Below are 21,908 nucleotides of genomic sequence, written 5' to 3' on the forward strand. Positions count from 1 at the left end.
TTTCTGTCCCAGTCTGTCTGACCAGTGGAAACTATGGTTTGAGAATCAGGGAAGAAGGAACACATTTCCATGTAACTACCTTAGCTTTTCTTCTGGGTGTTTCCCGCTTTGCTCTGTAAAGGAAGAATGTGCAAAAGGAGTTGGAGTAATTGCAGATTGGTTTAATTAGAAAGCTGAAATAGGCAGTCACCATCAGCAAGATCTGGTCTGAACCAACTACATGGCTAACAAAAATCAACCTTTGATCAGAAGAAAAATCAGAATTTTGATCAGAAATGAAATGAAGTTGTGCAGAATGCTGTCAAGTAATTATTGCAGGTAATAGCTGGCCTACATAGGTGGTCTGTAGTGACGACTTCCCTATGGAACGAAATTATGCATCTTAACATTCAATATCTAGTCTATCGCAGGGAAGAATGAGGCAGTTGCAGAGTGACAAGAAGGAGTAAAGTACACGAGGCTGGCTGTGAAACTCCCTGTGCCGTTCCTCACGCAGCTGGCCGTGGCTGACTATCTGCCTCCGTGTTGCCCACTCCTGGGGTTTCCAGGAGGACGGCGTGTCTCTCTCCTTGCTCTTCTCCGCAGAGAACCTTCCTCCTCGCTGCTCTCCTCGGAGCTGGAGGTCCCGGCCCCCGGTTCTGTGCCAACTGAAGGCCTTTCGTAAGGGCCACCTCGACACGAGGCTTTCTCCTCGTGGCACACTTGACCATGTGGAAACTTAAGGCTTTCGTTGAAGAAAGCAGAAGCCATGCACTCGGCTGCTGTCTGGTCACAAGCACATAGAAGTTTCTCACACATGCTCCAACCAATACCTTAAAGAGAAGTTTTAAAATTAATATTTAAAAGCAGTTACAGCTAGACAATGCATAATTTGTCATCGGTAGATGAGCTCAACTAAAATTATCAACATTTCCTTGAGTTTTAGCCTTCAAATTCACCGTTAATCACCTAAAAATGCCTGATGCCAAGGTGTTGAGTGCCTGGAGCTGTGACTGGCATTAACGGGATTTGTGCTATCCTTTGTCTCCTGTCAAAAATGTCTGAATGCAATTCCTATCTGGACCTGATCACATCAAGCATGGTAGTGTAATAACCTTGATATCAGCTAGGGAAAAAACACAGTTTTGGAGTAACTGTTGCTGACATTTTGCACACCCAGTTTTTCTGTCTCCGCTCTGTAGCATGCCATAGGCATGGTGGTATTCAGTCTGTAATAATTAGATACACTGTCATCAGTAGATGAGTAACATCCTCTAACTCAAACCTACATTTTGGCATATGATCAAAGCATACAACTTCAGATCGTGAACTTCTTTCTGCAGGACATCCAAGTTTCTTAACTTGTTCCACACAGCAGTGATGAGAGAAGCAGCACCTAAAATAAACAGCGGGTGTAACTGAAAAGTGTTTCATTTTCCTGCATCACACAATATTCACAATTATTTTATCCATTTTTTTTTCAGTATCTATTAGAACTGAAAATATAGTTTTTATCTCGTGGAAAAATCTTTTCCATAATGAAAAAATAGCAACAATGCCGGTATTTACTTTCATAGTCCCCTTCCTAATTCCGGTGGTATCATCTGCTTGAAGGTGCAGTTTTGTTCATTTGTTTAAGATTTAAAATTGCAATTGTATCTATGAACAAACCCTCCTTTAGCAGTGTTTTGAAGTGTTCAAATATTGTTGGCTGAGAATCTGAAATCCTCATGTCATTAGCACTGACTAGCCTTGATGTTGTCTATTTTTGTCATGCACAGGTAGTCTTGTGTGCAAGTGCAGGAAAATTCTGTGTGCTGTGCACTCAAAGCCATGCTCAGACTGGATGTGGCTCCAGCTGTTGTGACTTCCACTCAGGGAGAGATTTTGTTTGAAAATGAAAACACTTTTAGGGAAGATTTCCTTGGTTGGGGTGAATTCTCTGCCTCACTCTGTTTGGGTAGGCACGCCCCACCACCTCTCTGCCAGTCGTGCCTTGATAGCCCGCAGTTGCAGGTCTCTGGGCTCCAGGTTGGGAGCACTGTGCTCCATTTGGACTCCGTCTGAAGGACACTGTGGCACAAAAGTTAGTACTCTTCTTTTCATCAATCACCTTCTGAATCACCTCTTAGCCAAGATTCACTGCAACCCTTATCTCTTTTGATATGCAGTTTTTCCTACTCTACTGGCATCTTTCTTATTTTAAAAGTCCTCTCCTAAACATTGATGCCACGACAGAGCATGCTTAGTGACATTAGAGTATTTCACATTTTATATATTTAATTGGATTATATTAAGCGTGGTCTGACTACTAATATCAATAGAATCATGAAATTGTTTGGGTTGGAGAAGACCCTTAAAATCATCACGTCCAACCAAGAAGCAAACACTGAACTTGGCTGGTCCACAGGCACCCCTTGAAACCCGCAACTAATGGCAGATTACAGAAGAGCCCACACCTGTCCAGAGCATCAGTAGGATGACCTCTTCCTTCCTGGCCACAGTAGCAACCATAAAACTCAAACTCCTCTGGACATCTCTCAGTTAAACAGAACAACATTTCTCCCAGCTGGGGCAGCTCCCTCTTCTCTCTTTCATTTCCTCTCTCTTGCAGAAAGGTTAATCGTTCACATACTATAAAATAAAATAAAATAAAAACAACCTGTTTGACATACTCTGTTCTCAACAGTTGAAGATTCGTTATTTCTAAATCATTGCTCCAGTCAGTGACCTATGACTTTTATAATAGCACTAAGGAAGACAGCAAGAGAAGTGGGAGAAGATACTGAATGGAGAGAGAAATCCCTATGAAGATCTAAAATGCAAGTCAAATAGGATTGCAGACAGTACTTTGCAGCCCCTTGTAATCTTTCAGATTTAAATATTTTTTTAAAGAATATGCAAACCTAGCTGAAATAAGAAATAAGAAGTCAGTATCTTCTCTCTTGGCTAATTCAGCTGATTTCCTCAAAGGAAAGATTCTGGATTCTGGAGCCCTGTCTGTCACTCCCTCAGACTGGAAAGTTTCTGCAGATGACACTATCTCCTGTTGTGATAAACACCAGTCCATATGTGCACATCTGACTGGTTTAGAATAACTACTGTATTTGTATGTAATACAATCAAAACTCTTAATATAGTGGTAGCTGAAGTTTTCATAAAATCATAAAATTATAGAATGTTTGAGTTGGAAGAGACCTTTAGAGGTCCTCTAGTCCAACTTCTCTGCAATGGACAGGGACACCTGCAGCTAGATCAGGTTGCTCAGAGCCCCATCCAACCTGACCTTGAGTGTCTCCAGGGATGGGGCATCCACTGCGTCTCTGGGCAACCTGTAATAGTGCTTCTCTAATTACGTACCATTGGAAAATTAAAATAATTTACCTTTTCCTGCAGGCCCATTGGGTCCCCTAACAGACAGTGACAGTTCCAGAGCTGCTCCGGGGGAAGGTGTGCCCACGCCACCTCTTGCAGGAATTGCCTCTGGAGATTACATATGCACACATCAGACTTGTGAAGATTAGACTTGCAAACGTAGGATAAACTCTTCTATTAATAACGTGTCCCAAAGTGCATACTCTGAACCAAAACCAATCTTCTTGTAGACTTCTAACATCTGTTTAACTAATGATTTGAAGACTGTTCATTAGCAGTAAATTAAACTTTCCTGGGCAATATTTGAAAATGAACTGCTGCTACTGGTATTGAACACTCTGTGTCCTGCACAGTCTAACCAGATTTAGGGAGGAGGTGGTGCTGTTCTGCATGTTGGTGAGAAATGCTGAATCCCAACAGCCGTGAACAGCAAGAGGGAGCGCTACAAATTACAGCAGAGTTAGTGCAGGCTGTACTTGCCTTTCTCTTTTGTCCTTGCAGATGTGCCTGCTGGAATAAGCTCTGTGGGGATAATTCTGGCTTCTGCCGAGTTAATATCTGCCTGGAAGGAGCCTGGAGAGGTGGTTATCTCTCCCGCTGGGACCCCAGCTTCTGTAAATCTGTCTTCCTCTGAATCAGCAGAAAGAGGAAAGCAGAAGACATGGAGCAATAAACATCAAGATTTTCATTTCAGATAGTAGGTCAGAGTAATATCCGGGGGCAGAACTGCTGTGAATTGATGGTCGTAGAAAAAAGCCATTCAAGATGAAGGTTAGGAAAGCAAAGAGCATCCTCACTGTTCACTTATTCACATCTCTTGTCTTTCAGAAAAAAAATGGTGCTAGTTAAACATGAGCAATGTAACTGGTAGGTGTTTTGCTCATTTCCTCGTTCGTTTGTTTTTAAATGTATATGTTGCATACCAAGGTACAAAGCTGTGCCAGGTTCTAAAAATAAGGCTGATTAGTTGGCCACACTGAGAGAGGAAGGATAGGAGAGATAACATGAGATGCCATTGTCTGAGTAAATTGCTGAAAAACACAAAGTGTCAGTTCACAAAAGGGTACCACAACTAACTGCAACACTAGGGATATTGCTTGAATGTTGCAGAGCTGAGCAGCTGCAGGATTTACTTCTTTAAGGCCACAAGGAAGTATCAAGGGGAAAATAAGTTGAGGTTGAATGGAAGCATCATTTTAAAGAAGTTCTTTATCCTAGAAATTAAATTTGTCTTTATTTTTTTTTGGTTATCTGAAGCTTTATCATTGGCTGGGAATGTTTGATGAATTTGGATATTACTTATCTTTTTTTCTTTTTCTTTTTACCTTTTTATATAAGCTAACTTGTAATTGAAAATAGTATTTTCAAATGGCTTCATTTTTTTCTAAATATCAATGCAAAGCATATTGCATTTCAGAAATAAAATGCTTCATTTTCAAAGGGACTGTGTGCACAGTTTTCACATTTTGAAAGCCTTTCCTTTCAAATTGCTGGACTGAACTAATTAATTGGATTCCACTCAAATTCATTATCTTAATCCCTCTGAAATTCTTTTTTTGGCATACATTGGAAATAACCTGTCTTAGCACAGGAGAATGGATAAAAAGAACAAAAGCACCACTAAGAACAGAAGGAAGACCATGAAAGGGTGCAGGAAGGGATGAATAGCAGCATGCTAGTCTCACAGCTCAGCAAGGTGCACGTTTTATGTCACTTCATTTGGCAGTGATGTATTGAAATGAAAGTGATTCCTGCTAGGTGCAGATAGTATAACTGGAGTTTGGAATATGCTGCAGTTTGCTAAGAACAGATATCACAGATAATCTTCTAGCAGCCGCGCAGACCTCCAACACAACACACACATTTTCTGATACATTCAAGTTAATGGAGGAGAATATTTCTGAGCAGAGCTTATAATAGCAATGCCTTATTTCTGGATTGAGGTGGGAGACGTGGATGTTTCGCAGACAGTGTGATCTGAGTCAAAAAAAATTACTCCTTTCTTCTCTCCATATTCAGAGTCACTTGACGTTTTTGGTGCATTTAATTCTTCTTGAATGATCATTTTCACATGAAGGAGTCACTGGTAACTTCAAGCCTGCTATGGTACTCCACCTGCTTTTAGCTGTAGTTACAGGTGTGAATGTTCTCATAGAAATGATAACGGCTAAAATGTGAAATAACTTTTAGTCTGGAAAAGAGTTCCATGAAATTCTATACATTAAAGGAGGAGGTAAAATAAAAATGAACCCTTCTGGCAGCAAACGGTATGAATGTAATTTAAAGGATCAACCATTACATCAGAAAACCTGATGTGAAGAGGTTTTCTCACATACTTGCATGAGGTGTGCAAAATGAGTGGCTGGAGGCAATGGATAGCAGATAATTCTCAAAGAATATCTGTAATCTGACTCCTATCTAGCTCCAATTCTTCAGGAGCCCTGCCCTCACCGTGCACAGATTCCTAACCGCGATGCTTTTAGATAAAGAATTGCTGTGGCAAAGGCAAGGAAGAGCCCAGAACCACTGACCTTTTACAAGGGAATGGGAGAAGACTGAGATGTACCTCAGTGGTCCCTTCTGACAGCTGGACAGAAAGCAGAGCACTGTGGTAGTAAAGTACCTTCTGCATTTCTGCAGTGCATGTCTGGAGTGGCTTTTATGGAGAGCATTATAAAGCTTAACCAAACATCACTATTAGCCTTGTTTTATAAAGTGGGTAATTAGGAGAAACAAAGTGGTTTGCTCAGGGATGTGCAGGTCAGCAGAACTACAGGTATTACCCAGCAACAAAGCTTAATAAACTAAAACCTGCTATCACGTGGAGTCAGGAGGGCCTGATTCACCAGCAAAAGTACAGCCAGGCTCTTACCTCCAGCACTGGGAGTCCCCAGGGCCATCTCACTGGGCTCAGAAGAAATCACTGTTAAAGACAGAAAATGTAAACTCAGACAAGTTGCCAGCACAGACTCTTATGAAAAGTCATAGGCTCATAGAATACCTCAGCTTGGAAGGGACCCATATGGATCACTGAGACCAACTCCAAGTCCTCTCAGTCACTTGACTCCAAGCCAGCAGAACAGCTTCTTCAGCACAGGAGGAAAGACTCATGTATGACACTCCATGTATGGAGATTTGCCTGATTTTCTATGCACAACATTAATAGTTATAGACAAAATGATGTTCATAAAATAACCTCATTACTACATTCAGATGAGGTGCTATAAAGAAGCAACATAAATAGAACTGAAGCAGAAAATTCCATATTAAATCCATTTGACAGACTACAATGAAGAGAATTAGGTGTAAAATCTTACTGTTGTGCACAGAACAGATGCCAAATTCCTTGCGAACACATTGTGTTTGACTGTGTTGAAAGTAAAAAATGAATGGGCAGCTACCAACAGAATCCTTCCCTAATCTCTAATTTATTACTTTACTTCATACACTGATTTTCATTTATCAGAAGCATTTTGATTAACAGAGCAATCACATGATCCCAAAATTCATCTCTGCATGTTTTTGTGTGTTGTTAGGATGTTAGAAGGAAGAATGTTTTTGCCTTCGAATGAATTTCTGAGTAGTGCCTCACTTTGGCTTAATATGGTTCCCATAGCATCCAGTGGTGAAGCTCTTTGGGTCTATGATGGGAGACAACTAGTTCAACTTAAGAAGTTCTCCAAATATTTCATGGAATCATCGTCATAGAATCATTAAGGTTGGAAAAGTACTCTAAGATCAACTAGTTCAACCATCAACCCACCCATCAGCCCAACCACCATGCCCACTAAACCACGTCACTCAGTGCCACAACTACAAGTTTCTTGAGCACCTCCAGGGACAATGACTCCACCACCTTCTCAGTCTGTCTAGACATGTTATCTGTGTTACAGTTTCAGCTTTCTAAAATTTCATATACTGGCTTTTATCCATAGGCAATATTTTGAGCCTTACAACAATATTGTGTGCCTGTTCAGAGAACATGAGTGATTGTTTTGGAGGATGTAAAAGACTAATACAGATATGAAAATACTGCACATAACTACAGCTTCATCTCAAATAATTAAATGTCTCTTTGAAAACAACAAGTGTTCAACCATCTGAGGGTGTGGTGGTAGGGACTGACACAGCATGTCTCTGCTGGACTCCCCTGCCACAACTTCTCTTTCCCAAAATGCCTTTTTTGGTGATAACAGGTTTTGTTGCAGAGTTCTCAGTCTCAGCCCTTGGGAAATTTTGTGTAAACAGTGGTTAAGCACATGGAGCACACAAGCTGAAGTACTGCACATTCTCATTTGCTCTTAAATTGGATCACCAAAACATATCTACTTTTATGGCAGGCCTCATAGAAGGGCTGTAAGAAAAAAGCTTGTTCTTGTATTTTGTTCTTCTAGCTTTTGGGAGCAGAAAACAGCACTTCTTGCACTGTAAGTTACAAACCTTCTTCCACAGATGCTGTCACAGCCTCTGTTTTCTCAGTCTCATGATGAAAGAACTCTGCAAAAAGAAAAGCATTTTTGCTCCAGAGAGTCATGGCTTAGGATGCTGATAGATATGAGATTGATGCAACACGGTCAGAGCAGCAGAACAAAACTTATCTCCAGATATTATCACTGTTGTACTTTTCATGGGGTTTTTATATAAATACAATTAAATACAGTAAATATTAACCTATTTATAGGTAGTTAACTTAAGTATTAGAATACTTCCTTACTGTTTATTTACCACAGAGACCAAATCCTACTCAGCAACATACAGTGTAATTAACAAAAAGCCTTCAGTCTCTATCATTGTTTCAATCTAAACTAGAAAACTGATCAACAATAAGCACTCTTTAAGTATCCCTTAAAGATAAGAATTAATGTTTAGAGGCAAAACTCGAATGTTTCAATCTAGGCACTTTGCTAGGAATCTTGCTGAAGCAGAGCCCGAAATGTCCATGCATATAACAAAGGACTCATCTGAAAATATTTCTTAAATGCTTTCAGCGCATTTCTTCTTGCATTATTTCTAAATGAGATTCAGGTTCTCTTTTGAATTCCTTCTTTGAAAAATGAGTCATTTGGTTGAAATTATCCTGAGCTTCTCAGTAACATCTGGTCACAGTGCTTTGGTTTATTAGTTCTTTCCTTTTTTATTTTGATGCCTTTCTAAAAATTCTTTGCTTCTCAAAAAGGAATTCGTATCTTACAAAATACTCATGTTATTTTTCTCAGTGCATATATTCTTCTTGATTCAATATACTTCAGTCAAAAAATCACAGAGGTAAGGACATACCCCCTGTGTGGAGTGTTGTCAGCTCTCTCTTGCTGGTTGTTTCTGAAAAGGAGAAAGCTCTCTTATACACTAAAGTCGGTAGACTAAAGTCAACATCTAAACTCTATAGTACAACAAACCAGGAGTTCACTGCATTTATTCCTACTAAGACAAAGGTTTAGGAAAATATTCAACTTTTCTCTGTAATAAAGAATCTGCCAAATTACTTTTCCCAGAAATTTATCTGATAGCCTTATTATGTTTGCTGATTTTTTTCCAAAGCCTGAACTGGACAGAACAGCTACACAGAAAGATAATTACATGAGCAAACACCAAAGAAAAATGATTCATTCAAAGGATTTAAATTTTCCTGTAATAAATATTATCAAGAGCCAAAAATTAGTGGAGGTATTCAGTGAAATAAGACGGAGCCTCTCTTTATCAGCAGGGGTAAAAGCAGCATGATTTTCCTGTTAGCACATAACAATTTCCCTTTTATTTGTAATGTGTTGGAGCTGCCATACTCTATATTAGAGCCACCTGATCCCAGTGAAAGATTATTGGCTTACACAAAGCATTTTGCTGGCACTGACACAAATTTTGCTGCAGCCTTTTCTTCTCCCTTGACCTCTTTATGAAGGGATATATACATGCAGAGCCCTAGGTTCCTGTATCTGTTCTTAGCTCTGATGTGTGCCGATGTAAGTGAAGGGATCAGGAAAACTAGTAGTGCTTTTTCACGTCTGACCCAGCTTTGGAGTTTGAGTGATAGAATCAGAGAGAATTGTAGGGGCTGGAAGGGACCTCTGAAAAGTCCAACCCACTGCTACAGCAGGTTCCCTAGGGTAGGCTGCACAGGAAAGTGTCCAGGCGCGTTCTGAATATCTCCAGAGAAGGAGATTCCACCACCTCTCTGGGCAGCTTCTGCCTGTGCTCTGTCACACTCACAGGAAATAAGTTCATATGGAACTTCCTGTGTTCCAGTTTGTGCCCATTGCCCCTTGTCCTGTCACTGGGCACCATTGAAAACATCCTGGCCCCACACACTTGACACCTGTCTTTTAGATATATTTAAGTGTTGATAAGATCCCCTCTCAGCCTTCTCTTCTCCAGGATGAACAGTCCCAGGTCTCTCAGCCTTCCTCATATGACAAGTGCTCCAGGACCCTTAACATCTTTGTGGCCCTCCTCTGGACTCTCTCTAGTAGTTCCCTGTCTGTTTTAAACTGAGGAGCCCAGAACTGGATGCAGTACTCCAGATGTGGCCTCACCAGGGCAGAGCAGAGGGGGAGGACCTCGACCTGCTGTCCGTGCTCTTTTTAATACACCCCAAGACACCATTGGCTTTCTTGGCCACAGGAGCACACTGCTAGCTCATGGCCAACCTGTCATCCACCGGGACACCAGATACTTCTCCATGGAACTCCTCTCCAGCAGGTCATCCCCTAACTTCTACTGGTGCATGTGGTTTTCCTCCCCAGGTGCAAGACTCCACAGTTGCCTGTGTTGAACATTGTTGAAGGTCCTCCCCCTGCCATGCTCTGATTGCAGTCCCTATGGATTAACTTTCTAATCCAGCCCTGTTCCCACAGGAGAGGTAATCATTCTTATCAGGTGTAATTTCAGCTACAGAGCGCAGATCAATGTATGACAATGGAGATAAATATACCCTTATAGGGTATATATCCCCTTTATAGGGGAGTTTTCTTTCCAAGTTGGAAACCAAGCAGCAGAGCAGAATGGGTCTATTTTTTCCATTCCAGTTATTTTTTTTTTCATGATTTAAGGGAGACCTGAGCTAGCAATACTGTCAGTTTAGCATTCCCACTGGTGACCTCAGTAGGCCGCTAATTACCCTAAGCAGCACTCAGTCATTCAGCTCAGCAGGTGCCTCCTGAAAACGAAAAATAACAAATAAATACCCATGTCTAACTGAACTTTCCCTGTTGCAGTTGCATCTCTTGCCTCTTGTCCTGTCCCCACACCCCCCCAAGAAGAGTCTGGCTCCTCCATCTCTGCACAACCCCACAAAGAAGAGGAGAACAATGAGACACCCTGATCCCTCTCCTATTTCAGCAGGTGCTCCAGCTCCTCTCCAGGTTGGTGACCTCTCCTGGCCTTGCTCCAGGACAGCAATTACCCTGCCTTCTTCTCTCTTGGTTTTCATTTGAGTAGGAGTAAGTGGAGAATAGGACAGACTGCCAGATTTAGTGCAGGAAACCACCCAGCTGCTGCTCCATTCACCTTGGGTGAGACGTGATGCCAACAGAAAACCCAGTAGGAGGGGCAGTCGGTCAGATCCGGGTTGTTACCTGTAACCAGAGACGGACAGGAGGAGACATCCAGGCCATTCAGGGAAGAGTTGATATGAGCGTTCCCAAAGCATTCAATGGCATCTTTGTCGCAGGTGCAGAGGAACCGTTCACAGGGATCCCCATTTTCTGCAAATTAAACAAAAATCCAAACAAGGTGCTATTGAAATATCTTTTTCCCCTGGCTTGCTTTTCCTCCCTGTAAGGTTTATGTCTATATTCATTACTGCATGCCTATTTATACTGTGATTCTTCAGGTTAAATACATTCAAGCTTTGTAGTTCCTCAGAGTTTGTAATCTGATGGAGCTGGCAATGGGCTGCTGGAGCCTGGTTCCTTCTACAGAATGGTATCTCAGAGCAGGGCATTGCTGCATCTGATTTTTCCATGGAAAACTTAAGCCATCTGATATTGAGTGTAGCATTTCGCAGACTTCATTAAAATATTCCACCTAACCCCAGGAAGTCACAGTCCACAAGCCTTTCACACAGGATGTGTTTTGCGCTTTATAAAGGCAATGAGTTTCTCTACAAAAATAGAGTTTTCCCACTTCAAATCCTTCTACCTTTCAGAGCTTCCAAAAACATTGATCTTTCAGAGCTCTTACACATTTTTTCCGTTTTCGACATTCAGTATCTATTCATTTTGTTTTCCTTTCTTATTTCGGTTTGCACAAAACATTTCCTGATTAAGAACGGAAAGAGCTAAAAAAAACATTATTCATGTTCAAATGTGCTTGAATCTTTACAGGCTGGCCCAGAAAGCAAAGATGGTTTTCATTTGAAACAAGAAGTGGAAATTGGGTCAGTTCTGTACTTAAACAAGTTATGAAGTTCTTGGTTTGGGGATGCTGTTCTTCCTTGTTGGCAACCCCAAGTTATGTTCTAGAACACAGTATTTCCTGGGAGCCAGTACTGGGTGAAAAGTGGTATTAAAATTGACTGGGGGCACTCCACACTTGCCAAGCTCCTATTACAGCAGCAAGGCCTGCCTGCTAGTGATACAGTTCTATCTGAATGTATGGGACCCTGTGAACTCAGAATTGGATCCCTCAAATTACATAAAAATTGGGCCTTGAAGCTTCAGAAAGGGAACTGCTTCTCAAGTAATTCTCCAGCATCATCTCCATTCCCAATACACGGAGATATCTCAAGCAATACTCAGTGGTCCTGCAAAGTTAGGGAAGTCTGGAAACCTCATCAGGAGGCTGCCTGTTAGAAGAGCCCTGACAAGTTTCTAGCTACAGGACTTCCATTCTCCTGCCAAGCTGGACTTCCATACCTCCATGTATTCTTATTCCCCTTCATCCTTGAGTGGAATACCTAATTCCTCAGTAATCCATATATGGAGATGGTTTCTCCTGAGTTTATGTATGACTATTGGTAGGTAGGCCACAGTGAACTCCAGAATTATGTTCTTGTGACAAGTTAATCTTACCACAGATCAGGTTTTCTGCAGAGCAGGTGACATCTGTAGAAATTTTTGATGGGTCCCACGTGCACTCCATCTCCATTGCCTCCTCGTAGCATTTGCGGTGCTGAAAACAGCATCTTTAAAGCATGAAATAGCACAAAGTTCAGACAATTTGTTTTCCTTTCCATTCAAGATCAGACTGCAATGATAATTCCTATACAAGAATGCAAAAAATGCCAAAGGAGAAAAAGGGTCCTTGTGTAGTCCACAGACAAAAGAAAGGCTGAATGTGGCTTTTCTCTGAATCAGTCTGGTGGGATAATTATACTTGGATGCAAAGCTCAGTGGTGGGAGCAGGTTCTTCAAGTCATGGGAGACTATGCTTGCATACCTCTGCTGCAGAACCTGAGGGACAAGGACTCTACAGGCAATTCCAATAAGAAATGCATGCCAGTGCCCAAACATCAGCCACAGATCACTGCTAAATAAAGCCCAGGTCTTGGATCCAGCCCTGGTATAAACTGTCTCAATGCAAATGTGTAGAACTGTGCTGCACCCAGCACTCTTGGAGGGTAAATGTTTATTCAGAACCTAGTGAAACGTTGTGTGGTGTTATCATAGAATCAAATAATCATAGAAACATTTGCTTAGGAAGGGACTTTTAAGGCCATCTGGTCCAACTCCCCTGCAGTGAACAAAGTCACCTGCAGTTACAGCAGGTTGCTCAGAGCCCCATCCAACCTGACCTTGAGTGTCTCCAGGGATGGGGCATCCATCACCTCTCTGGGCAACTAGTTCCAGTGCCTCACTACACTTTTTCCTTATATCCAGTCTAAATCTCCCTTCTTTTAATTTGAAACCACTTGCCCTTGTCCTATCACCTCAGACCCTGCTGAAGAGTCTGTCCCCTTCCTTCTTACAACCCCCCTTTAGATACTTGTTCTTGCTCCTCATTGCAACAATCAGAATTAAAATAAACCTTCTAGCCATGGGAAGGGGACACAACATGTTTCTCAAACCAGAGTAAAGCAGTTTTCTCATACTGCAACACTACTCAGGCAGTTAGAAACCTTGCCTTGTCCTGTTGTCATGCAATCCCCAAACATCTGCATGGCCATTTCAGATTTCAACAGCAATGAAAATTCAAATGAAATAGAATATTCATCAGTCCTCTCTTCTCTTGAGCAAGTGGTCTGTTTCTGTATTATAGCAACATCTGTGTGCACTGGCAGATGTAAATGAAACACCGGTAGGAAATTCCATCACCATTTACCCCATGTAAAATTGTTAAGTAAATTAAGCAAGAGTTTGCTATTAGATTTAGATCGACTCACAACATGGGTCTGTTATTACATTGATAGTGGTCTTGTCCTGTCAAATACGAAGATAATCTTTGCAGCCAAAAAAACATGTGCTGCCAGCAAGGGTTAACTTGTGACTCATGATGTGAGGAGCTGACTGGAGGATTTTTTGTTAAGGATGTAATGAATATATTTTATTCATCAGCCACAGTCCTGCATATGCACTGCAGGCTCACTCCTAGGCTGTGCAGCCATTGTCTCACTTCCTATATTTAGCAAGCATTTAATATTTAATCACATAATACATTAATAGTTAATTGCTAAAATATTTAATTTTCTGAGCAATTAAGGAAGCAGTCCAAGACCTAACCACGATCGAACTTCTGACTCAATGAAAGACATCAGAGATGAGGTTTGCCCAGGCTGCCAGCAGCAGATAAGAGCTCATAAATAGCATCATCCCCGCAGGCTGTGGGCAGGTCAGCAGTGTTTAACTGCGGGAAGATGCTACATGAAGTGGACAGCTAATGGCTGGGCATCCTTCTTTTTAGACAGCGGTGAAGGTGGCTTTCATTCTGCATTTCTCTTTGTGTGTTTGATTTCCCAGGAAACATTGAAAAAAAATCCAAGGAAGAAAATAAATTCTTATTCTGATGATATCTCAAAGTCCAATTTCTTGGACTTAAGGTCTCCACTGCCTGTTTGTGGTCTTGCTCCCCGCTGTAACTTGGTTGAGGTGACTGCAGAAGGGTACCAAACAAAGGTGGGAGCAAAGAGCATTCAGGAAACAGGCCTTGATGGTTTCTCAGTGCCACAAGTGCTTCTTTCAGAGGTGAGGCTGAAGTCTGTAGCTCTATCAGATAACTATTTTAAATGTCTGACTGATGAAAGTTCACAAGACCCACCCCAATAATGTCTGAGGCTTAGTTCACTGCAAGCACCTGGGAACTCCTCCAATTGGATAACTATTCTAATCAAAATGATGTGACGTTCCTTATTTCATTAGAGAATCTTGGTCACATCAACACTTAAGGCAACTTAATCAGAAAATAATATCCCCTTTGCAATCAGGGAATTGTAAGTCATGGGCTGTCCACTCAACTTATTTCTCTTTCCCCATGGACCACGAAGGCAGAACAGACTCTTAATTTAGATATGCCAATTAGCTACTTTGGGAAATCAAGAAAGGTTGGATTTGTGGGCAAAAACTAATGTCTTAAATAAATGCCTATAATGAGATGTTCAGCCCTTTTTACTGAATGGCAGACACACTGTCAAATCCAAGATTTGCAAAACTAGTTTCTAAGCATGAAAATTAGTGAAAAAAAAATGCAACACAATGGGAACCATCTCTCAGAAAGATACATAGTATCCTCCTTTTCGGACAGTCTCTTGAAAGAAGAGCATATCTGTGTCAGTGGCAGAGCAATCATCAGTCAGCATTTACTGCAAACCCTGGTGGGATTGCCATTCTCCTAGGGAAACCTCACCAGGGGACTGCTAACCCCTTTATGCTCTTTCTGTATTTGTGCTGCCCTGCATTAAAATGAAGATGAGTGAAGCAAAAGCCCAGATGCTCAGCTCTTCGGGTATCAGTGCACTGAACTGCCTAGAGCTCTCCTTTCAGAATGTCATCATGTTTATTCAGAAAACCTTTCATGAGAAGTCCCATGGCTTTTTTCCAGCAGGAGAGTTAGATCTCTATTTTCCCAGGCGTCCTATACTGGAAAGTGGATGGATTAACTTCTGTCTAGCGATAGGCATTAGCCCTTTCTGAGCCATTTCTGTCTTCACTCAAGGAATTCTTTCATTGCATTGTTGGAAAGACCTTTTTTTTGACATGGATGTGTCTTGATTCTCTTTGAATTTCTTTTCCCACCTCCTACTGGCAAATGTGAGTAATGTGAATAGCCATTTGTTTGTGCTGTCCTGCTTCTACATTTTTTCTCACTAGCCCAGTCAGAATCTGGAGCAGTATCTCTCCGAAGCACAGGTTGGATTTTGGATAGTTCTGTTCCCAGTGCATGGTACTGGGAAGAGTCACTGAGCTATACTGCTCTTCTCTGTACCCAGATGTATCATCTCCAGCACATATACAGATATTCAGGACAAGAGTTACCTAACTCTGTAGCCACCACTGGAAGTCATACTTAGCTGTAACCTGATTCTTTTGATGCCTAAATCCCCCCAGATGCCAACATTTCCATTAGCATCCACTATGTGCCTAAATTGCTGGTGTATTACTCAGATTCCCAGTACTAGCATTTTGGTAAGGCTGTAAGTCCATAGAGAAGCTCGGACTGACATTCTCCCATCTACTTTATTAACAGGTCCTCAAACTTTTAGCACTGGAGTACAACTTCAGGCTGAGACAGTTCCCCAGAACCAAAAAAAAAAAAAAAAAAGAATGAGGTTTTGCTCATGAATTCTGTTCAGAATTTAGAGACCTCTGGTAAGCGATGCCAAGGAGTTTGATATGGAGTTTACTTACTCTATTGCATTAGTGGTCATTCTTCACAACCAGTCTAAACCAGCTGTGCCACCACAATTGTACTGTTGGAATCATATGCAGGTGTGGGAGACTCTAAGCCACAAGAAAAAAGAAGCAACTAGATGATTACATGCTATAGGTTATGACCACTTCAACTTCATCTGTTTCCAGTATTTGCTGTAAGGGTGGTGACAGGTGCTGGGTGACAGCCCAACAAAAAGACTGTGCTCGCTAGCTCAACACAGCGCTAGGCCAACAAACTGTAGCTGGAGATGTTTTCTGAGGTCATGTCTGATATTTGGGTTACAAGTGAGTGATGATTAGACAGAGCTGAGTGGTGTGGGACTTGCCCTCCAAATAATTCTTCTGTAGTTGTAGAATTGCCCTTAAGTCATACTGACAAGTCTAATGCTTCAGGTCATCAGAGCATTAAGGCACTGCTAGCAAGCTGAGGCAGACAGGAGATCACAGAATAGAATCATAAATGTTGGAGAAGATCATTAAGATCATCTAGTCCAACCATCAACTCATTACCACCATGCGCAATATAACATGTCATGGACAATCTCATGGATAAGACTTACTCATCGGCTTCATCCACAGGGAGCCCTTCCATTTCAAATCGGCAAGAGCAGCCATAGTCTTCAAAATCTCTGGGACAAAAGCCGCTGACACACTTCATTTTATTCACAAAGTTGAGCAAGGCAGGGAAGTTTGTGAAGATGGACTGTAGCCAGGTGAAGTGAGAACCCAGACAGTCTGCAAAGAGAACAGTGAGTAAAGGTTAGCCAAGCATGGGTCACAGGTGGGTGATGTCAGTGTGAAAGCAAAGCGTAAACCAGGCAGTACAGTAACATGGGGGCATTGAGCAGTGCTCAAAAATAATAAGTATTTAGGATTATAGCAGTCTTTGATAAACCTACAGTCTCAACAATTCCTGTTCCATTTTGGTATATATAAAAGCATACTCCACAGCTGAAGTACAAGTTGAACACATACTTACCAAAAAATAACGCAACGCTTTCCACATTTTGAAAGACTCCATTGAAGAATGTGGCATTGTCTAGATGAACAAAACAAAAATATTCTTAAAAAAAGTAGGTGACAAGAATGGCTCCCAGACTGTTGCTTGTCTTGTTTCTGTTGCTAAAACCCTTGGAGATGAGAATTACAAGATATTTACTAACGGCATGTTTCCCTGCAATGCTTTGGAGTATGAGTCATTCAACACTGCAATGCTATACAATAGGAAGTAAAGCTTAAAGTGTCCTTACTCAAGATTCTTTCAGGTGTGTTAAGAAGCTCTGGCAGAAACGCTGGTGGCTCCAATTCTTGGCCACCTACTTCAGCAAACAGATTTGAGAAGAAAAGAGATTTTAAAATTGAAAACAAAATAACATATACTTTATTGTGATGGATACACTGCATGTACATTGAATACTTTCCTACATTAACAAGCTGGTTTAGCAAAGCAGTGAAACACTTCCTTAGTTCCATCCACACCCAGAAATTTACATCCCGAAATATTCTGATAAGTCCCATTGACTTCAACTTAATAATCGGTCTCTGCTTAACTGCTGATGAGGATATACTAATCCTCGTATTCCCGTGCTCTTCTGAATAAATCCACACACTCAGATAAATTATTATCCAAGAATCATGTGTAAATCATGTAAAACTGCTGTAGTTGTCCAACAACTTGCACTGCCCTAGATGTTTCTTTTCTACTCTGTAACCCTTTGCTCTTCAGTTGTTGGAAGTCAAGATGTTTGTGCAAACATCTCTGCAACTGGTTGCTGTCCCCCCGACTGCCAGCCTCTTCAGTTCCTCTGTTATTTTCTCTGTGCACATCTGTACACATCTTCCCACTGTGACCCCAGCACTCAAGTTCAAGGGAAGCCCTCAAGGTTTGGTGAATGGGGCTCAGTTTGATTGGGGCCTGGGTAGTGTACGTGATTTCACTCCTTTGCAACATTAAATACATATCCCAGAGTGATACTCTATAGATAGTGAGATAGCTTCTGTATTAGATATATCATGTTTCTCTTTGCTGTTCCAACAGGATGCATCAGGATTTACTGCTTAGTTCCACCTCCACCTTTTTCAAACCTTTGTTGTTCAGTTAGCCAACAGGTTGGGCTGATGACCTGTCCTCAAAATGATTGCTAAACACAGAAAAGATATACCTGGTCATAAGAGGTGAAGCCTGTCAGATTTGTGTTGCTGAGTCCTCATTGCCTATGCTCTGTTCCTACATCTGTTTTTTTTTTTCCTAAAGTTAACAATAATTTTATTTCCTTTTGAAGGTGCCATTTCACAGTTTCCACTCTTTTTTTTCTGATTGACATATCCTGCTGTAGTACTTGTTCTTGCCCATCCTGTATATTATCCTTCTTTGTATCTTCTACACATTTATAGGTTATAATGTGTTATTCTCAATTTATTTCAACTAGACTTTTTATTACAGATATTGCCAAGGGGTTTTTTTTGGCTCAAGGATCTAAAGATTGAAGAAAACAAGTAAAGTTAAATTCATGGCAGTATATCTCTCAGAATTCTAACAGATGTTTTCTGCAAGACTCTGGAGAAGAACTGACAATTATCTTGCTAATCTGTTGCATTTTTCTGCAATAAATGTAGCTGTAAGAGAGCGAAGATGAGTACTGACTGTTTTAGATGTAAGACTTAATGTGATGCTTAGCAAAGAATTTGGGAAAAAAAAATAAGACCTTATTTTTTTTTAAGATTATATTAAAGGACCTTCTCAGGATTTTGGAGTTTATGACGACTTTGGAGTGAACAAGGTATCCCTGGATGTAGTCACTGTGCCTCCAGCAATACATTCATAAAGTTTAGCGTCACAATATGAGATTGAAGGAGGTAGAAAAAGGTGCTTCCCCTTATTGTTATGGTTTCCTTGAATGTCTTTCATCTTTCACGTGAAGAGCAAACCAGCAAAAACGTCCCTCGTTCCAACAAAGTGGAAGAGACAGGGAGGAAGAGACTGATTTCCTCAGAGCAGAAAAGGCCTCCTGAGTCCACAGAACTGGAACAAGTCTATTGAAATCTTGAGAGCCACAAGGAATTCAAACTCAAGAAGAATAATGCTGTGCTGAGCAAATGAATAGCATTTAATGCTATATATTTATAAACACATTAAGTCATGCTTACTAAATAAAAGCTTCCCCTTACTTTCTGACTTGAAATCTGTATTTCCTCTACAATAACAAACATCCTCTCCTGAAGCCACGTTCTATCGAGTGTGTCTAGAGGTAGATTTTGAAACACTGCACACTTCCATCCTCAAACTGAGTGTCTGTTGATGTCTATCAACATATGAAAACATATATATGATCATTTTATCAAATTATCTATGATCTATGATCTCATATCTATGATCTAAAATATATGATCATTATATCAAAAAAATATGTATGATCATTAGGCCCTTTCAGCAATATTTTGGAAAGCATGAAAATTCTACTGACTTGAATGAGACAGAGAAGAGAGTTTATAAAGCCATGTTACAGAGCAGGTGGAAGAATGCGATTCTTCTAGCATCCTTCATTCATGTATTTCTTCAGCGTGTAATTCTTCTCAGCAAACTTAATTTGCACACACCCAATTACACACAGATATCTGAAGCTCCCCTTGAGAAATATCTCTACCACAGGATCAACTGTTTGGAAAGCATTTAGTTTTTCTAATCCTTGCATTGCCAAAAATGGTATTTCTAATTTTCTGTGAGTCAAGACCAATAAACCAATACTTACTAACAAGATTGCTCAATTTATTTAAATTTTGTTGTTTGGACAATAAGAAAATATTTTCTGAATCATTCTATTCTTTTTCTATCTTACCTTTTGGGGCTAATGTTCTTGCCTTGTTCCCTGCCTAGCCAGTGAAATACTGTGCTACACAAATCAATCTTTTAAATTGCAGAACACACTGAGAGAGTCAGCTTCTTTCACCTTTCTCTATAACCTGCTAAATTACTTGGCATGTGTCCTGAGGAGACTTGCGTGGTGCATCAGCCCTTGGGATTTCCAGCTGTATGCCTTACCCACAGAATTTTTTCATCATTTAGATGCAAGGGCTGTGTCTCTGGTGTTGCTACTCTCAGAATGCTTTCAGAGGTGTTATCTCAACAAAGCCCATAAAAAAAATCACTGCGCCTCTGATTGTTTTTGCGGTCATGTCTAATTTAACTGCCATTATATAGGGCATAAATGCAGTCATTATAATACTTGGGGAGCACAAACATTATGTTAGGAAATGTTGGAGTAAATCCAACCTATTTGATTTCTTCAAGGGAAATCCCATTAGCTCCTCACATAGATAGTAGTTTGTGCACTGATATTTCAGTCTCAAAGTAGAGATCAGCAAAGTGGATCCCACATAAGTCTAAATCAGTAATACTTCCCGAAGCCCCAGTTGGCCTAAGGCAGCATTTCAAATCTTTATTCTTCAACTGTGCTCAGATGGAGAAAAACAGAAAAAAACTAAACTAAAACTAAAAACTGCTGCATAGCCAAAAGGCCTTGGGAGAAAATGTCTTCACTATGTTAAAAAAAATATCTGAGTACACAGATATTTCTGGGTACACTGGTTATTATCGATATATATTGCTGCTTTGGCATCCCTATCAATGAAGTGGGAATATGCTGATATCCTTACTGATTTATCTTCATATTGTAGGAGTCTTAAGGCTCAGTTTCATTAATACAATTTCCCTGTGTATTTTGTGATAGACTAGTTTATTTACTTGCAATGCACATGACTCTTTATAAGAGATGAAATGTTATGAAGTAAGTCAGTGCAGAATTTTGTGTATGCCAAGGTGTTCGGCTTTCTTTTTGCTTCAAAAATAACATCATGGAACAACCAGGAATGCTCTAAAAATACTTCTCTTCAGTGGCACATCGTTACTCATAATGACTTTCACACATAGTGTAGGCATTGTAGAAATGTAAAATGTTGCCTGTCCCTGCCACTAGATCATTGAAATCTCATTCATCATATGACAATTAAATGTAAACAGTTACATGCAGAAAAAAAGAAAATATTCTAAGTAAAAATTCAAGGAAAATCTTTAACTGAACAAAAGGACCCACTTAATGGTTTGGAAAATTTAGATAATACACTTCTTTGATGAGTAGAATTTATATTTTTGTAATTTTTGGAAATCTAAAGGGCTCCGATGATGACCAAATGCAAGAAGAAGGTAAGATGCAATTTTTGTTTATATTTATTAACCCCACCAAATGTTTCTTGCTTTATAACATGTCCTGAGAAAAAGTATGTTTTATAACTGCTCCATAGCTAACACTTATTTCAGTGCTTTTGGGTGCTGAACAACAAAGTTTGAAGGGGAAAATGTGCACTTCTAGAGTTATATTTCCAAATGTACATACTTAAAACAGTATTTAGTCATAAATGCAAAATAACCATAAAAATAAATGGTGACTTACCACTGTGCAACACAATGAACATAGACATCAGAAGAATTCCAATCATTTTTGATTTGATCAAATACAAGAAAAAATCACACAGCAAAATGGTGTGCCTGATGAGATAAGTAAAATATTGGGCAGAATGTTATTTCTTGAATTTGAGTGTAGGAAGCCATTAACTTATAAAATCATTCTTTTGTAGCCTGGCCATACATCTGTTAATGCAACACAGTTTTTTCTCGTCATAGTAAATGCTCATGTTGCATCAAAGATTGGTCTTATAGATGCTCCGCATTTATCAAACCCCTCTATGAACCTGATTAAAAAT

The 21,908-nt window shown here is 40.3% G+C and overlaps 1 protein-coding gene across 1 annotated transcript; it reads right to left on the minus strand.

Annotated features, from left to right (window-relative positions):
• On the minus strand, positions 402-21,644 carry OC90 (otoconin 90). Its single transcript, XM_021385487.1, has 14 exons — positions 21,599-21,644; positions 17,402-17,470; positions 17,131-17,190; positions 16,712-16,886; positions 12,360-12,472; positions 10,923-11,051; positions 8,632-8,673; positions 7,795-7,851; positions 6,227-6,277; positions 3,835-3,984; positions 3,364-3,462; positions 2,439-2,613; positions 1,269-1,375; positions 402-812 (listed from the first exon to the last, which is right to left on the minus strand). Exons 1-14 carry the CDS (start codon positions 21,642-21,644, stop codon positions 511-513), a joined length of 1,575 nt encoding a protein of 524 aa, XP_021241162.1. The 3' UTR covers positions 402-510.

Source organism: Numida meleagris, chromosome 2 (assembly GCF_002078875.1).
Source record: "Numida meleagris isolate 19003 breed g44 Domestic line chromosome 2, NumMel1.0, whole genome shotgun sequence".
NCBI classification, from domain to species: domain Eukaryota; kingdom Metazoa; phylum Chordata; class Aves; order Galliformes; family Numididae; genus Numida; species Numida meleagris.